Source organism: Lynx canadensis, chromosome X (assembly GCF_007474595.2).
Source record: "Lynx canadensis isolate LIC74 chromosome X, mLynCan4.pri.v2, whole genome shotgun sequence".
Lineage (NCBI taxonomy): Eukaryota > Metazoa > Chordata > Mammalia > Carnivora > Felidae > Lynx > Lynx canadensis.
This window is the reverse complement of record NC_044321.2, coordinates 84,977,929-84,997,629: the sequence shown is the minus strand read 5'-3', so window position 1 is coordinate 84,997,629 and position 19,701 is coordinate 84,977,929. Positions and strand designations below refer to the sequence as shown.

The 19,701-nt window shown below is 36.5% G+C and overlaps 1 protein-coding gene across 1 annotated transcript in view; it reads left to right on the top strand.

Annotated features, from left to right (window-relative positions):
* The window catches only part of NUP62CL (nucleoporin 62 C-terminal like), a 79,625-nt gene extending 62,214 nt beyond the window's left edge, over window positions 1-17,411 (top strand). The window contains exon 10 of the mRNA XM_032592238.1: window positions 16,520-17,411. Coding sequence (XP_032448129.1) covers window positions 16,520-16,614 — 95 coding nt within the window. The 3' untranslated portion in view covers window positions 16,615-17,411. The remainder of the gene's footprint in view (window positions 1-16,519) is intronic.
* The last annotated feature ends 2,290 nt before the right edge of the window (window positions 17,412-19,701 follow it).

The following is a 19,701-nucleotide window of genomic DNA, read 5'->3' as shown; positions in this document are numbered from 1 at the left end:
TCTGGGTAAATTTCTCAGTCAACACAGGATAAAAAGAGTAAGAATAAGATAGTTATGGGTAGTAACTGGGAGTTACTTATTTGCTTAAAATGCAATTGAACTGGAGACAAAATGAGATTCTCAACTGAGACAATGGAGGCCATGATGAAGATGGGGGAAAAGCCTGGTAATTCTTGATACTGTGAGCTCCTTTTTTCTGTTCCCACCCAAGGAACCTTTCCTTTTCATATCAGGAAATGACATGATCAAGTAATGGAGAGTGGCAGGGTTCAATTATGTTAAGAGGTGATTTTTGTTGGTGATGGTCTATTTTGCTTTTTAATAGTTAATGAGATCACATCTGCTGATCAGGACTGTGGACTGAGAAGTTTAAGGTTAAACTTTTCAATGAGTCCATGTATTCACATCCAAATAATAGTTATAGAAAAATTAATATGTTATTTTCACAATAAAAATAATATATTTTTTACTAAAGAAAAATCTCTAAGTGTATAGTTTTTTAAAATGGCTTTAATGTCAAAATCTGTGTTTTAAAAGGTTTCTGGGAAATGTTTTTATGATTTAATATCCTTAACATTGGTATAAAATTTTTCTTATTTAAAAAATTTTTTTTAATTTTAACGTTTATTTATTTTTGAGACAGAGAGAGAGCATGAACGAGGGAGGGTCGGAGAGAGAGGGAGACACAGAATCCGAAACAGGCTCCAGGCTCTGAGCAGTCAGCACAGAGCCCGACGTGGGGCTCGAACTCACGGACCGCGAGATCATGACCTGAGCTGAAGTCGGACGCTTAACCGACTGAGCCACCCAGGCGCCCCTAAAGCATAGCAACTGTAATGCTAATAGGATCATGTGCTTAACTTAAGAATCAGCTTATCCTTAAAAGTGACTTGGAAATCATACATCACACTTTTGAGGTACCTGGGTAGCTCAGTTGGTTGAGCATCCAACTTTGGCTCAGGTCATGATCTCACAGCTTATGAATTCAAATGCTACATCGAGGTTGCTGCTGTCAGCACAGACCCCACTTTTGATCCTCTGGCCTCCTCTCTCTTTCCCTCCCCTGCTTGCACTCTGTCTGTCTCAAAAATAAATAAACATTTAAAAAAAGAAATCATACATCAAAATTCAAATATATTAAAGTATTACACTGTCCAATCAACTTTTCATTATTGATGAGTGAGTTATAGAGAAGCAGGCCCCTTTCTTTCTCTAGCATACATGGAACCAATTTATGGGATTGAGCTAGAAAGTGGTCAGAGATAAGTACAAAAGTATTCAATTAGGGGATGTCTGAACATGTGCTGATATTGACCAGTTCTCCGATTTGATATTCATCCATTGTTTAACATTATCTCTGCCTCTTCCTCCTGATTAGTATAGATAATTGAGAGTTAATAGTAATGATAGTCCAATACCACTTTCCATTCTTGTCTCTTTCTGTAAAAATTTACAGCATTATTTCAAGGTTTGCTGGATGGTGGTGCTGCAGTCACACATCTGTCTTCTGAGTCACCGAAACTGCAGCAACTCCAGCTCTTTGGGGACCACTTATGACAGAGTTGACAATCAATCTGAGCTAATTTGTTATTCATTTTAAATATATTGAGCTACTTCTCTGAGAGAGGGGGGAGATAGGGGTGAAGGACAAGCATTTTTTTGTTTCTTTGTATACCAAACCATTGTTGTGTCTATAATATTAATATCATGTGCCACAATAAAGGAATGTGCAGTGTAAATCATCTACTTACCATTATTTAAAAGCTCCTTCAGGGGTGCCTGGGTGGCTCAGTTGGTTGAGCGACTGACTTCAGCTCAGGTCTTGATCTCACAGTTTGTGAGTTTGAGCCCCGCGTCGCGGGCTCTGTGCTGACAGCTCAGAGCCTGGAGCCTGCTTCAGATTCTGTGTCTCCCCCTCTCTCTTCCCCTCCCTCACTCATGCTCTGTCTCTCTCTGTCTCAGAAATAAATAAACATTAAAAAAAAGTAAAAGTTCCTTGAATATTTTCATGGTATTTTGCTTTTTCGGTGAGGTGTCCTAAAGCATCACGATTAAAATATATTTCATCCATAATCTTTGCAGTCTCTTATGGGTTACAACCCCATGATTATTTAATAGCAGCTCACAACATTTTGGCTGCTATTTAGGGCAGAGAGAGAAGAATCCTTGAAGTAACTAAAAATGCTACAGGAATTTTGTGATGTTTCCAAAATATAGTCCCATTAGTACTGGTCTGTGATCACCTTATTTTTTCTTTTTTGATGTAAAGCATTCTAAGTTGTTTAGTGTGGCATGACTAACTCTTGTATAAAATGTCTTCAGGATCATTTCAGAGAAGCAGCTTTTTGTGATATGTCACAATCATAATTCATTTTTACTTAATGTTAATATTTATTGGTTGAGAGGATTATTCTAAATTAGATTTTTCAGGGTTGGGTATTATTTATTTATTTACATTTTTTAAAATTTATTTTGAGAGAGAGAGAGAACCAGCAGGGGAGGGGCAGAGAGAGAGGGGGATAGAGGATCTGAAACATGTTCTGTGTTGACAGCAGAGAGCCCGATGCAGGGCTTGAGCCCATGAACTGCGAGAACCTGAGCCGAAGTCAGACACTCAACCGATTGAGCCACTCAGGTGTCCCAGGGTTGGGTATTTTTTAATCGCTTTTTTAAAAATTGAGGCATATTTGACATATAGCATTATGGTATTTTCAGGTGTACAACGCAATGATTCAAGATTTGTGTACATTGTGTTAAATGATCACCACAATAAGTCTGGTTAACATCTGTCACCTTACATAGTTACAAAAAGGTTTTTTTTTTCTCGTCACAGGAATCTTGTGTTGACAACTTTTAATATCTTTCTTAGCAACTTTCAAATATGTACTACAGTATTATTAACTATGGCCACCGTGCTGTATTTTTTTTAAGAAGCTTGGTCCAAAGGGTGCCTGGGTGGTTCAGTCAGTTGAGCATCCAACTCTTTTTTTTTTAATTTTTTTAACATTTATTTATTTTTGAGACAGAGAGGGACAGAGCATGAATGGGGGAGGGTCAGAGAGACAGGGAGACACAGAATCCGAAACAGGCTCCAGGCTCCGAGCTGTCAGCACAGAGCCCGACGCGGGGCTCGAACTCAAGGACCATGAAATCATGACCTGAGCCGAAGTCGGGCGCCCAACCAACTGAGCCACCCAGGCGCCCCTAGCGTCCAACTCTTGATTAGAGCTCAGGTCATGATCCCAGGGTCATGAGATCGAGCCCCGTGTCAGGCTCTGCACTGAACTCATGGAGCCTGCTTAAGATTCTCCCTCCCTCTCCTGCTGCCCCTCTCCCCCGCTTGCTTGCTCTCTCTCTAAAGAAAAAAATAAAAATAAAAAAAGAAGCTCGGTCCATATAAATGCTCTAAAAATATTTATATTAATTAATTTTCATCCCTTTTAAATCTGAAGAGCATCAAATGCTGAGATGCCAAAAGATGTCTTTGAATTCCAAATGAAGTGTCTTCTTCCTCTTTCATCTTCTCAAATAGAATCTGATTTACTGATTAAGGTGGTTTCTTTTACCTCCTCTTTTTATTAAATTCTTTGGGAAATCTTGGTGACATTGGTTGATCAGTGAAGTCATCTATTGTGTTCTGGAGTATAATGTTCCACTTCAGATACTTGAGAAGCAAACATTCTTGATCTGCCAGAGATGTGGCAACAATGCAGACTCACTTTAAGGGTCTCTTAAGCTCAGCAGAGACAGGTACTCACATGCTTCTTCCCACTGCAGCTAACTGAAAGGTATTTTAATGTCTTTCCATTGTTTAATGAGCTGCCTCCTCATCTCTGCTCCCCTTTACAGACAAAATAGGTTTATTGTCACATCATTGTTCCTTGATTCTAAAGAATCTCTTACAGGTTAGATTAGGGTACGAAGGTTAAAAATGATGAAGTCTTCAGCTCCTGTTAGGAAGTAGTGTGTGATGGTTAACATTCTCAGAGCTCCACTTCTAAAATTCATTTTCTATATGTAAATCCAGATTTGAAACACACTCAGTGCATCTGCAGAATTAGATTTCTCCCTAATCCTCCTTATGTACATTTTGTGCCCAAGTGAATTTCTTCAAGCTGGAGAGCCTCCTCAGATGAATTATATGTAGCATGATTTAAATCACTCCCAAATAGGATTTATATTGTTTGTGAGATATACAGATTTTTCTCCAAAGCAATTTTCTTCCTGGTAGTGACTAAAAACTGTAAATATGCTGGAGTCTTGCTGTAATGGTGTTTTTGTGCCCATGCTCTATGGCCACCTCATAGATAAAATGGCCTGATAGTATTTCACCAATGATATCTACCCAGATGGGGTTCAGATAGACCTGCCTTATTTTGAGCCCTTCAGTATTTGAAGGGACAACAAATAGCATTATGCTGTTGTGCCAGTTATTAGCTCAGCATTGTACTTTTTCTTTGAGGTCTTCACAGCATTTGATAAACAGGCACACTGTAATAGAAAAAGCACTTGTAGATGGGAGTCTGAAGATAAGAATCCTGGTATCATTTTTCATTAGCTTTGGCCTTTGGGAAGCTACTGAACCTTACCTTCTTGAGTTTTTCATTCTCTCCATCTTAGGATATTGTGAGACTCAAATAAGGTGATATGTATAGGCATTTTGAAAACTGAAGTACTGTATAATTGGAATGTGTTCTTTTAGATGCAAGTCAAAACCACATATTTGTGACTCTACATACAAAACACCTACTGTGGGCCATGGTACTGTCAATCGGTGTAGGAGGTATAAACATCAGTGCTACACTGCCTTGAACAGGTTCACAGTGTGGAGTGGGGGCAGCAAAGAAAGAGAAACATCTTTAATTGATTTCCTGGAAGAGGTAGAATTGAAATGAGACTTGAAGAGTGAGTGATATTTCAATAGGATGACTGTCTGAGGACCACTTAGGATGTAATGTAATAATTCTACTACCTTGTTTCCGCCATGTCGCCTCGAAGATTTCAGGATACCTTCACCATTTTTTCTTTTTATACCTTTCCTTGAAATGTATATTTTATTAATTTTGTATGAAGTGTAGTGCTATACACAAGCAGAGAGTACCACTTGAATGTATCAGTAGCAAGACCAGGATGAACATTCCCATGGCAGAGATGAGAGCTTTGCGCATCATCTAGAAATACTCTTCTTCCCATCAGACCATAGTTAGTACTAAGAATTCAGGTATATTTATTCTGAGTGTTCCTTCAGTTTTAATAAACTGGGAATCTTCTTAAAATTAGCTGGGGCGCCTGGGTGGCGCAGTCGGTTAAGCGTCCGACTTCAGCCAGGTCACGATCTCGCGGTCCGTGAGTTCGAGCCCCGCGTCAGGCTCTGGGCTGATGGCTCAGAGCCTGGAGCCTGTTTCCGATTCTGTGTCTCCCTCTCTCTCTGCCCCTCCCCCGTTCATGCTCTGTCTCTCTCTGTCCCAAAAATAAATAAACGTTGAAAAAAAAATTAGCTAAGACAGGGAACCTGGGTGGCTCACTCAGTTAAGCGTCTGACTCTTGATTTCAGCTCAAGTCATGATCTCATGGTCGTGAGATCGAGCCCCATGGGATTCTGCTTAGGATTCATTCTCTTTCTCTCTCTCTCTCTCTCTCTCTCTCTCTCTCTCTCTCTCTCAAAAAAGTAGCTAAGACAAATAGGACAGTGTTCTCTCTCTCTCTCTTCTTCCCTTGCCCCCTTCCTATCTCTCTCTTCCCCTATCTGAATGAGAAATAAACCTTAATTATATTACCCTCCCGAAATTTCAAGATTGCTTTTAAACAGCAGACTAACCTAATACAGAGGTATGTTCTATAGTAACCAGAACCTATCGCTTCTTGGACTTTTGGCTAAGATCAAGTGCAGTAACGAGAACCTAAAGTATGGCTTTAGCTTAACAGGCATGCAACAATGAGGGAAACCATATTGAAGGCTAAAAAGATGGCCAACCATATTAAGTAGTGAGAACAGATTTGTTAAAACTGTTGCCTCATATAAATAGTTGTATTATGTGCCTATTGAGCAGGCACTTCCAGGAAAAGAGGTTGAGAATCTAATCCTTATTTGTGTTAGTCTTCATCACTGAAATTTTTATTTAGTTAATTGTACATTCACATGCACTAGTAAGAAATAATAGAGAGGTCCTGAAGAAATAATAGAGAGGTCCTATTCTTTTTTTTAAGTTTATTTATTTATTTTGAGAGAGAGAGACCGAGCAAGCTAGTACGGGAGGGGCAGAGGGAGAGAGAGAATCCCAAGCAGGCTTACAATGCAGGACTCAATCCCACGAAACATGAGATCATATCCTGAGCCAAAATCAAGAGTCAGATGCTTCACCGACTGAGCCACCCAGGCACCCCATGGTCCAGTTTATTCTTTATCTAGTTTTCCCCACTGGTAACATCTTATAAAACTGTAGAACAGTATCACAAGCAGGATATTGACATTGGTATAATCTGTCTTGTTCAGATTTTCCTGGTTTTACTTGTATTGTGTTTGTGTGTGTTCAGCTGTATACAGTTTTCTCACATGTGTAGGTTTGTATATCCATTACCATAGTCAAAATTCAGAACAGTTACATTACCATAAGAATTACTCATATTCCCCTTTTATTGCCAGAACCACCTCCATCCCACTCCTCTAACCCAGATCCTAATTCCTGGAAACCACTAATTTATTCTCCATTTCTAAAATTTTATCATTTCAAGATATTGTATAAATGGAATCATACAGCATATAACCATGTGGCTTTCTTTTTTTGCTCAACGTAATTCCTCTGACATTGATCTAAATTATGTATATCAGTGGTTTTATCCTTTTTGTTGCTGACTAATATGCCAGTTTTCCTAATATGTATTCATCACAGTTTATGTACACATTTACTGGTTGTAGGACATCTGGGATGTTTCCAGTTTTTGGCTACTCATGAATAAAGCTTCTGTGAATATTTATGTGCAGATTTCTTGTATGAACAGCAGTTTTCATTTCTCTAGGATACATGTCCAAGAGTGCAATTGCTGGTCATATGGTAGTTGCATGTTTAGTTTTATGAGAAGCTGCTACACTTTTTTTTTCCAGAGTAGATGTACCATTTTCCATGTCCACCAGTGATGTATGATAGATCTAATTTGTCTGTGTCCTCAATGGCATTTGGCATTTTCACTGTTTTTTCCCTTTTGACCATTCTGATAGATGTGTAGCAATATCATTGCAGTTTTAATTTCATTTCTCTGGTGGCTAATGATGTTGAACATCTTTTTATATGCTTATCATATTGTTGTCAGTATATCATCTTTGGTGGAATGTCTCTTCTTTTGTCCATTTACTAATTGGTTTATTTGTTTTAATGTTCTGAGAGTTTATTATATATTCTAGGGTATATACTAGTCCTTTGTTGGCTTATGTGGTTTGAAGATGTTTTATCCTAGTCTTCGTTTGTCTATTCCTTTTAATAGAGCTGTTCACAGGACAAAAATTTTTAATTTTGAGGAAGTGTAGTTTCTCCATTTTTTTATGGATTATGCTTTTGGTGCCAAATCTAAGAACTTTTTGCTGAGTACTGTATCCCCAAAATCCCCCCCCCCTCTTTTTTTCCTACAAGTTTTATTGTTTTACATTTTCCCTTTAAGGCCATGATCCACTTTGAGTTAATATTTCTATAAGATGTGAGGTTTAGATCAAGGTTTTTTTTTTTTCCTTTTTATGCCTACAGATATCCTGGTTGCTCTGGCACCATTTGTTGAAAAGACTATCCTTCCTCAATTGAAATGCTTTTACACTTTGGCAAATATCACTTTGGCATATTTGTGTGGTTCTTTTTCTGGGCTCTCTACCCCATGGACCTATATGTGTTTTCCTCCACTAATGTCACACTGTCTTTATTACTGTTGCTGTATAGTAAGCCTTAATATCTGGTAGAGTGAGTCCTCCCATTTTTTTTCCTGTCAAGATTGTTTTGGCTACTTTATTTCCTTTTCCCTCTCACAAAAATTTGCTGAGATTTGATAGGAATTACATGAAACCTATAGATCGGTTTAGGGAAGAATTGACATCTCTACTTTGTTGAATCTTCCCATCCATGAAAACATGGCATGACCCAACATTTATTTAGATTTCCTTTTACTTCTTTCATATGATTTTGTAATTTTCAGCACCCACATTATGTACATTTTGGTTTTGTTAGATTTATACTTAACTGTTTCATTTTATTTATAGTGATTACAAATGGTATTATGTTTTAAATTTTGGTTTCCACATGTTCATTGCTAGTACATAAAAATGCAATTCATTTTTATGTGTTGATCTTGTATGTAGGCTTTCTGAACTCACTTCTTGGATCTAGGAATTTTTGTTTGTTTTGTTTTTGATTCCTTGGGATTTTCTATGGAGGTAGTTATATCATCTGCAAATAGGGATAGTTTTACTTCTTCCTTTCCAATCCGTATGCCATTTATTTCTTTTCCTCACATTGCACTGGCTAGAACTTCCTGCGCTATGTTAAATAAAAGTGATGAGAGCAGACATCTTTGTCTTGTTCCTGAGTTTGCACAGAAAGCCTTCAGTCTTTTGCTTTAAGTATGATGTTAGCTGTAGGGTTTTTTTGTAGATGCTCTTTATCAAGTTTAGGTAATTCTGCTCTGTTCCTGACTTGCTGAGAATTTTTATCATGAATACGTAGTGGATTTTGTCATATGTTTTTTCTGCATCTATTGATATAATCATATGTTTTTTCTTCTTTAATTAGTTATTATGGTGGATTACATTGATACCTTTTTTAATGTTGAGTCAGCCTTAAATTTGTGGAATAACTTCTACTTGGTCATGGTTTATAGTTTCTTTTATACAGTGTTGAATTCAGTTTGCTAGAATTTTCTAGAAGTTTTTAAGTGAGAGATTTTTAAATGTTCATGACAGATATTGGTCTATAGTTTCTCTTTTTTTATACTATCATTTCTTGGTTTGTTATTAGGTTAATAGTGGCCTCTTTTTTAGAAGAATTTGTGAAGAATTGGCATTGATTCTCTTTAAGTATTTGGTAGAATTCTCCAGTGAAACTGTATAGGGGCCTGGGTATTTCGTTTTGGGGAGCTTTTTAATTACAGACTCAGTTTCTATAATGCTTATAGGAATATGCTTCAGAGTATCTTGGTTGCATTTTCATAATTTGTGGTTTTCTAGAAATTGGTACAATTCTGCTAAGTTTTGAGTTTTAAGAATAGTTATTCTTAGGATTTCCTCTTGATACTTTTAATGGCTGCAGGACCTGTAGTGATCTGCCCTGTTCATTCCTTATATTGGTGATTTGTGTTTTCTCTCTATTTTTACTTTTTTCTGTCTTAGTAGAGGTTAATCAATTTTATTGATTCTTTTTACCCTCAGAGAATCAGCTTTTTGTTTCACTGATTCTTCTATATAGTGTTCCTGTTTTAAATTTCATTGATAACCAGTCTTTATTATGTCCTTCCTTCTGCTTGCTTTGGGTTCATTTTGCTCTTCCTCTATTTTCTTAAGGTAGGAACTTAAGTTATGGATTTGAGACCTCTCCTTGTTTCTAATAGTATTCTCTTTCAAGGCTTTCTGATAATCAGCAGTTTTTAAACATCAGTTGTCATCTCTAACCATCAGTTTTACTAATGGTTCTTTTACTTTCCATTATAAAGCTCCATGTTAATAAACACCTGCACATACATACCCAAAGGCACCTCAAATTAAACTTACGTAAAACTAATCTCATTATCTTCACTCTCTCCTGGGCCTCTCAGATCAGTTACTCCTACTTTTCTTTTTCTCAGCTAACGATTGCTATTATTTACTCAGGGACCTTAAGGTAGACTATTTCTCTTTCTCCAGTAAGTAATGATGATTATACTTCTTAATAGCTCTTGAATCTTTTCAGTAGATTCCTATCACTGCCTTATTTCAGGTCTTCTTCATCTCCCACCTTGATAGTAGAGTATAAGGTTTTTTAATAAGGTTTATGAAAAATACCAGCTCCCCTGTCCACACCCCGTTTGCCACTCGCTAGAAGCAATCACTTTCAATTATTTTAGCTGCTTCTTAAAAAATTTTTTTCTTTTTTCTTTTATTTATTTGTTTAATTTATTCTGAAAGAGAGAGCACGAGTTGGGGAGGGGCAGAGAGAGAGAATTCCAAGCAGGCTCCACACAGACAGTGCAGAGCCCGACATGAGGCTTGAACCCACCAACTGTGAGATCATGGCCTAAACCAAAATCAAGAGTCAGACGCTTAACTGACTGTACCACCCAGGTGCCCCTAAAACATATTTCTAGATCTCTAAATACCATGTATACTGTTTCTTTTTAGTTTTTCCATTTTAGGCCTTCTGTACTGACTTCCCAAAATGGGAGGCAAGGATTTAACTATTTTATACCACCCTCATTTTGTGTGTGTATATGTGTGTATATGCATGTAGTACCTAAGTATGTGTATATAATATACCACCATACTGCCCCCCCAGTATATGTACATATTACATATAGAGAAGTATATAAATGTATGCATGTAAGTACACTTTTCTGTCATCTTACCAATATAGGTATATCATAAATTATACATAGAACAGTATTTATTATTTGAATTCTGATTGCATAAATGTCACTCACAGCCTGGCCATGTAACATGCTATATTATGTCATTTCTCTTTTTTTCTTAAATGTTTATTTATTTATTTTGACAGAGAGTGTGCACGAGCAGGGGAGGGGCAGAGAGAGGAAGAGAGAGAATCCCAAGTAGGCTCTGCACTGTCAGCAGCAGAGCCTGACATGGGGCTCGATCTCACAAACTGTGAGATCATGACCTGAGCCAAAATTGAGAGTCAGATGCTTAACTGACTGAGCCACCCAGCTGCCCACTTTTTTTCTTTTTAAAGTTTTATTTATTTATTTTAGAGAGAGAGAGGCAGAGAGCAAGAGGGAGAAAGAATCCCATCCCAAGCAGGCTCCGTGCTGTCAGCATGGAGCCCGTATATGTTATTGCTTGTACAAGTTTTTGTTTTCCTTTGAATTTTATTTCATCATTTGCTTAATTTTCTATATATTTACCAGTAGTCCGTTCTCTAACTCCCTTCTTTTTCTTTAAATCTATCAATTTCTCCTTGGATTTCTTTCTCCCAGAGCCCTCTTATCTCTAATCTACTATCTGGCATTGTTGCTCTCTTGGTTTGCTGCTCAACTAGATTCTTCCTTCTCTCGCATCTTGTATTCCTTCTATTTTTTTCTTTGTTGACCTTCCTGTTTCGTGGCTCTTATACTTCTTGTTTTCTGGTTTATTCCCTTGTGTTAATATAACGTGTGTTACATCAGCTTCCTGAGAGTGTAAGGGAGGTACATTTTTTGAGATACTACACGTCTGAAAAGTTTTTTTTTTATTCAAGTATAATTAATATACAGTGCTGTATTAGTTCCAGGTGAATAATACAATGATTCCACAGTTCTGTACATTTCAAAGTGCTCATCAAGATAAGTGTACTCTTAATCCCCTTTATCTATTTCACCCATCCTCCCCACCCACCTCCCTTCTGTCAACCACCTGTTTGTTCTCTGTAGTTGAGTCTGGTTTTTTTTGTTGTTGTTGTTTATCTGTTTGTTTTGTTTCTTAAATTCTACACATGAGTGAAATCATATGGTATTTATCTTCTCTGAAATCATATAGTGTTTATCTTCTCTGACTTCTTTCACTTAGCATTATACCCTCTAAGACCACCCATGTTGTATATGGCAAGATTTCATTCTTTTTCTTATGGCTGAGTAATATTCCATAGTATATATACATCACATTTTCTTTATCCATTCGTCAATCGATGGACACTTAAAGACTGCTTCCACATCTTGGTTATTGGAAATAATGCTGCAATAAACATAGGGGTGCATATATCGTTTCAAATTACTGTTTCCATTTTCTTTGGGAAAAGGTCTTTATTCTACCCTCACACTTAATTGATAGTATTGGCTATCAAAATCTAGCTTCCACATAATTTTCTCTTAAACTTTTGAAAATGTTGTTCACTGTCTTCTAGCTTTGAGGGTCCATTCTGACTCCCGAAACTTTATGTGACTCCTTCATTTTTATGTTTTTTTTTCCCTATGGAAGTTTTCAGGATCTTACCCACAATAGTGAAATTTCAGATCATGTACCTCCATGTAGGTTTAATTCATCCACTGACATGGTATTCAGTGAGCTCTTCTATCAGAAGAAACTATCAGTTTGGGAGAATTTTCTTGAATTAGGTTTCTGCTGTATTTTTGCTAAATTTCTCAGATAAGTACTCAGCTTTATATTCTAGTCTTTCTATTAATCTTACTTCCTGTCATAATTTTTATTTTGCAAGAGCTTGTGTTGTTTTATGACTTGTGTGTGTGTGTGTGTGTGTGTGTGTGTGTGTGTGTGTGTATGTGTGTGTATGTGTTAAATAACATCCAGTTCTTATTTCATGGATTCAGTATCATCTCTCTGAGGATATTATCGATTTTTTAAAATGTTTTATTCTTCCTGGGTTGTTTCTTTCAGTTTTTTTTTCTTTCTTATATTAGAGGCATTTCTTAAATATCTGATGATTCTTGGTTGTCCATTTGTATTCAAGAATGAGACACTAAATTGTAGATGGGCCTTGCTGATTTACTATAGGATAATTTGGCAAGAGCTTTTCGTTGGAGAATCTCCAACCATTACCTTTAGGATTTTTCTCTTCAGTTGATCATATTCTCCAAAGAAGAATCTTCCAACACTTGGCTAGATATTAATAAACCTAATGGTAAGCCAGTGTTCTTGGAACGGTTAGAGAAGGGACCAGGGCTCAGTGTTCACCTTGCAGTGAACTTCCATTTAATCCCAATTTTTGGTACAGATTCCTTGTCCTTAGCTCTACCTGGTGTCCCTGAGCCACAGCCCATCTGGTTTTCCCTCTCTAAAAAGTCCTTTGCTGGGCTTGGGTAGGGAAAATCACCCAGATGTAGGATGTGGAGGAAAAGAGGGGTCAGCTTGTTAATCATTCATATTTCTGCTTACAGTCCCCCTTTCAGCACCACTTTGAATTACCTAGTTCTGCTAATTCCAAATAATTTCTAGGATTCTACCACCATCACCATCATTCTTTGCTAACATTTATAGGTGAAAATAATATTTCCCTTGTTTAATCTGCATTCCTCTGGTTACTAATAAGGTTGAGTATTTGAAAAATGTTTATAAACAATTTGTATTTCACTTTCTAAGTTGCTTATTTGCGTCTTTTGACCATTTTTTCAGGATATTTTTTTCTCCAACTGCCCCATTTGTTTTTCTAAGAGGAAAGTAAGAGGCATACCATAGCAGTATTTGTGAAAGTACATTGTTTCCTTTCACAGTGAATTTAATATTATCTATTAATATTTACATGTAATACTTAAAATAAAAATAACTATAGAAAAAGCTGTGTTAGGGCTTAATGACCAACTCACTTCTTTTCTTTTTTTTTTTTTTTAAATTTTTTTTTTCAACGTTTATTTATTTTTGGGACAGCGAGAGACAGAGCATGAATGGGGGAGGGGCAGAGAGAGAGGGAGACACAGAATCGGAAACAGGCTCCAGGCTCTGAGCCATCAGCCCAGAGCCTGACGCGGGGCTCGAACTCACGGACCGCGAGATCGTGACCTGGCTGAAGTCGGACGCTTAACCGACTGCGCCACCCAGGCGCCCCCAACTCACTTATTTTCATAATTCTCCGTGAAAGTCTTTTATTTATTTATTTATTTATTTATTTATTTATTTGAGAAAGAGAAAGAAACAGAGATCACAAGTAGGGGAGGGGGAAAGAGGGAGAGAGAGAGAATCTTTTTGTTTCTTTTTTCAAAAAGAGAGAGAGAGAATCTTAAGGAGGCTCTACACTCAACACAGAGCATGACATAGGGCTTAATCCCATGATCCTGAGATCATGACCTGAAATTAAGAGTCAGACACTCAACCGACTGAGCCACCCAGGTGCCCCTACTATGAAAGTCTTTTAATCTTTAGCTAAAATATTTGTAAGTAGGCTAAAGTGAAGAAAACATCTGTCCCCTCAACAGAATGGGACTGGCTGGGAGCAGTTTTACCAGAATCTTCTGGGGGGGGGAGTGGTTTTTAAGAAATACCTTAAACACACAAATTTACCATCTTAACCAATAGCTGTTTAAAGCTTAAGAGTTGTGCACACATCAAATAGTCCATTTGAAAATATTTTCATTGCCCTAAAAAATTCCCTCTGGCCTGTTGGTAGTTGATCCCTATTCCTACTCTGGACTCAAGGCAACCACTAATCTACTTTTTGTCTTTAGAGATTTGTATTTTCTGGAGAGTTTATATAAATTGAATCATATTATATGTGGCCTTTGTTGTCTGGCTTAATGTTTTCAAGGTTCATCTATGTGTAACATGTATCAGTAATTCATTCCATTTTATTGCTGTGTATCATTCCAGTGTGCAGACATCCACATTTTGCTTATGTATTCATCAGTTGATTGACATTTGTGTTTTATTTTCCAAATATAGTTTTGCTCTTATATTTAGGTCCATAATTCACCTTGAGTTGAATATCCAATTGTCTGCACCCTTTGTTGCAAAAGCCTGTGTTTTCCCCCACTGAATTGCCTTGTCACCTTCATCAAAAATGAATTGACCATAAATATAAGTTTTATTTCTGGACTTTCTTACTGTTCCATTGATTTCTATGGCTATCCCATGCCAGTATTACACTGTCTTGATTACTGTAGCTTTGTAGTAAGATTTAAAATTATAAGTGTAATTCTTGCAGTTCATTATTCTTTTTCAAGATTGCTTTGCTGTTCTGGGTCCTTTCCATGTAAACTGTAAAGCTTTTCTATTTCTACAAAAACAGCTGGCTGGAATTCTCATAGGGATTCCACTGAATCTGTAGATCAGTCTTTGGGGGGTTGGCATCTTACCACTATTGAGTCTTCCAATCCATGAACATGGGATATCTCTTCATTTTCTTAGATCTTCTTTAGTTAGATCTTAGATCTACTGCCCTTGGCAGTATTTTCTAGTTTTCAGTGTACAGGTCTTATACTTCATTTGGTAGGCTTATTTCTACTGTGTTTTAATTCTTTTTGATGATGTTGTGAATGGAATCATTTTCTTAATTTCATTTTCACATTGTTCAGTACCACTAATTTTAATCTCAAAATGTGTATAATGTATTTCCCCCAAATTTTGGCTATTACTAGCATTGATCTAGTATAGTATATAATTTCAGAGGTCTGCAGGAACCAATCACTGATGCATATCATGGAAACTGAACTCTGGGCAGTTGAGTGCCTAGGTGCAGTTTTTGCCTTCAAATAATGAAACTTCTAAAAAATTTAAAGTATGTTACTATAGGAATAGTCCTGAGAATTCAATTTGAAGACATGACAAAATGTTTATAGTAAAGCTCTCTTAATAATGCTGGCTTGTGTTCTTGACATTTCATTGATTTTTAAAATTTTTATAAATGTACTCCTTTGTACTTAATATGTATCAATCAGCAAATTAAGTAGATTTTCCTTATGTTGACAGTTCTGGCCTCAAGTTAATGGTTTGTTAGAGTGCTCATTTGTGTTTCTATCACATTGAAAAATGTTATTTAGGTGTAAAAATTTGCAAGCTGCAGTTATTTCAACAAAAAGGAGATATATTTTGCCAGGCTCAACATACACTGTTTTGGTAGCCTTTCATTAGGCAACCATCATTTAAATTACTTGTTCTTAAAGTGTGATCTTGAAAAATGCCTGTATGTCATAAGATGATGTATTGTTATACTTTAAAACTGAATAACATTGGGGCTTTTCTAATTGGCTGAAGAAAATTAAAGTATATTGTTTCAAATTTTTAGTTTTTCTCCTAAAGTTTTTCTTAAATCTTGGGCACCAGCCATTGCTTATTGGCTAATAAGCATTAATGAACACTAAAACAAATGGCCAACTGCACATTAATAGAAAAACCTAAGATAATCATGCTTACATCGACAACTTATTTTTACTACAGAATGTTAGTGTTTTATATGCTAAAGTTAATGGTATTTTCTGTTGCTCTGCTCCTGAGCAAATTGAAGACCACCAAGTTAAATAAATCCTTAGAAAGGAACAGAAATGTGAATATACTCCATGTACTAATTCACTTATAGACAGCAAAGACCTACCAAAATCTATACCCTCAATTTAATGACCACCCTGTAAAGCACTTTTAGGCTGTAATGAGTAACACGCAGTTCTCAATTCTCTTCAACAGAACAAAAATGTCATGTAGACTGTTATTTACCTGAAAACTACAGAGAGCAAATCAAGAACAGTCTTGTCCACTGTTTCCATAGTTTCTAAATAGACGATTTCCCCCCTTTATTTTCTAATACTTAAAACTATTAAAATCGATGTTTTATAAATCATATGTTGAAGGGAGAATGTAAGTTATTATGTTCCTGGGACATTTTGACCTTGGATTAACGATTCATGACTTTTCCTCCTGTAGGCATGCTGCAACGGAAGGTAGAAGAGGTAACACAGGTTTTTGAGGATCATAATCACATGGAGCTGGAACGCAGTGTCAAGATTGCTTTTGATTGAATGACCATATCTTCAGCATGTTCTTTTGGGATTATATATCACCTACAAATTGTGATGATGTGAAATAGAGTAGTATTTACAATTATTACTTAATCTTTGGTTGCAATAAAGTGTGCACGTTGTTGGGGTTTTTTTTTTTATTTCAATATTAGGCTGTTGAGAATTATTCTGTAGTTTGGCTTTTCGTATTAGCAAACCAGAACTATATTTGCCTTCTTTACCAGGCTGCAACCTATTAGATGTCGACACTGTGTGTGTAATTTTATCTTATATTCTCCTAGATTCCATATTCTACCAGCAGCACAACATTGTCCTTCTTACTTTAACCGGATCATAGAGAAATGTTTGACGAGAAATAGATGCCCAACCAGTCTTTACTGCGTGCCTCTTAACTTTCAACATATAGTGCTAGATACTGTAGTCTTTTTCCTCAACGGAACATAATGTCTAGTTTGAGATAAAATTAATGCCTGTCTGTATAAAAACAATATAGACAATACAAGGAAGTATGTGAATCACAGAAAGTGTGCTATAGAGATTCAGAGAAGAAGAGAAGTTAGGGTGGATTTGGGCCTTGAATTAGGTTATTTTTAAAAGGGTAAGGTTTAGGCAACTCATTTATTTTTGATGTATATATAACCTTATTTTATTTGGCTTTAGCATATGATTTATAGTTGTTGGTTTTTGTATATTTGTTTGTTTTTCAAGAAAAAGCCTTGTTCTTAGCTTGGCAATAGTCTGATCTTTTGTGTTGCATGTTTTACGTAAGGCATAAATAAAGATGATATTCTAAAAAATAAAAGTGTAACATGAAAGTAAACTTACTTAAAAGTTTTTGAGTGACTAGAGCTTAGTTGTCTATAATTACTGAGATAAACTCCTGTTATACTGACCGTACATGACCATCCTGAGGGGTACACATTATAGGAAGAAAATATTTTTGAAATGAGTATTAGTGGTTCTTACCACCTTATAAGTAAACTAAGTATCAGAGCTTAAATGGCCTTTTTTTCCTACCCAAACTTCTTACATTAGCAGTTTATCAAGTAAGTTTTGTTACCACTCAAAATGTTAGACTATGAAAATAATCCAGAGACCAAATAATTTTGTGGATGATTTCTGTAGGTAGAGAACATTTGGGTATAATTTTGAGTACTCTCTAATTTTCGAGTCCAGTATTATTTCTGTTATACCCTAGATAAAGACATTTTCCTTATTGTTTTTGGAGCTTCAACTCCTATAAAGTAATCTGTATGTAAGTTAAGTTCTACATTCAGTAAAAGGTACATAGTATAGTAGAGGAAACACCGGATTTAGTCTTGTCCCTACTTAATTAACTGGAAAAATAATTTCATTTTGGGCATTATCTTTTATATATACCATGAAAGAGTTTAACCATATTAATAAGGCCTTCCCAAGTGAAGGAAACTAGTTTTCACTTCTCTGTAATTTTGTGATGCTTTTATATCTTTTCACTAACAGTAAATGCTTACTGTAAAAGTTCCTCAGTGAAATAAAAGGGGAGACTAAAGTACTACTGAATTTGCACTGGGAGTTCTAGGGTTTTTCCCAGGACATAGAAGAGGCCAGTGGATGGAATGTGGATTCCAGATCAATACAGTAGCACCGTAGGATTTACTGGTAGATCTCAGTGTACTGTCTGGAATCTGGAGCCTTGGACTAACTCATCTCTAAGGTTCCTTTGGACTCTGGTTCTAACATATGTCGAAAAGACATTGTTGACCAAATATTAATTTAAAAAATCACAAATAACCCATTTTAAGGCAAGATTTTTGTGAGGTACTGGAGTCTTGAGCCTCTCCTGGCAGTTAAAGACCAGCCAAGATATTAGCTGAAGGAGAGTTCTTAAATTTGACACTTCTCCAGTGATTATCTACTTTTTTTTTTGTCCTTTGAAAAAGATGCTATATTTATTTTCTCTATAACAGCATTTATGCTATCTCATTTGGGGAATTTGAAAGACATGCACAGTTGATTACTCTTAATATTGGATGAGTGATGCTATCCCTCTTCTAGAGAAGACTTGGTTTTTGCATCTTCTTCCATATCTGGAAATTATAATTGCTTCCTAATGTATTCATCAGAAGTGTGCTGCGAACAAAGCATCTCAAAAGGACAAACACTGAAAATATGTCTATGTTAAGGAAGAACTTCTGGCTTAATTAAACGAATCTTATTAAATTGTCAGAAAGACAAATGAGGCATATTTTTCAGTTTGTCATAAAATCTGGGGTGAAATTGTGAAATTACCTAATGCTAAGACCTCTGTGCCCATGAATACCATCTAGAAATCTCAAAGCTTTTTATAAACTGCCTCAAAGCTTTTTATACACTGTCTCCCTTTTAAAGTGGGGAAAGGCGTGCTGCGGGAAATGGAATAGCTATTATTCCACAGTTAATAAGTTTGGCAGAGCTAGAAATAGCCTGATTTTCCTTCTAGTGCAATTTTCTGAATGTTTGTCCCTTGGTACCTACCACTAGGACCGGCTACAGTTATACACAGGTACAAAGAGTACTTCCTAGTGACCTTGCTTTCAAGGCAATTCCATCCTACTTGTCTTTTTAGCCATTTATTCTCCACTTATCCCACCTAGTGGATTCATAATGTAGTGTGTATCGCTTCTGTGCCAATAGGATATATGTCTTCTTAGAATTGTCTCCAAGCCTGGTGTAATGGTCAGTATATAGTGTTTGTTCTGCTCTTTGCCACTTTCCCAAGGGGACAAACACACCAGCAACTCTGGTGAATTTTTCCATCAACTTATTGATCAATGTGTCCATTGGACAGTTTGGTTAAGCAGCAGAATTCGGCCCTACTGTCATATATAGGATTTACCTAGCACAGGCTATGTGTGGTGTGACCCACACTTTCCCCATGCTTACATTGTGTCTATGCTCTGTGCCAAAGCCACAAAGTAGTGCATGTTATATCTGCATTCATTCACCTGTGTACTTCAAGGGCACAGTCATTTCCACATAACAGGTTTTGGATAGCTCAAATACTTGCCATGACATTTTCAATCTGTAAGAAGTTCTTAGGATAGGAAGTACAATGTCTTCCAGTAG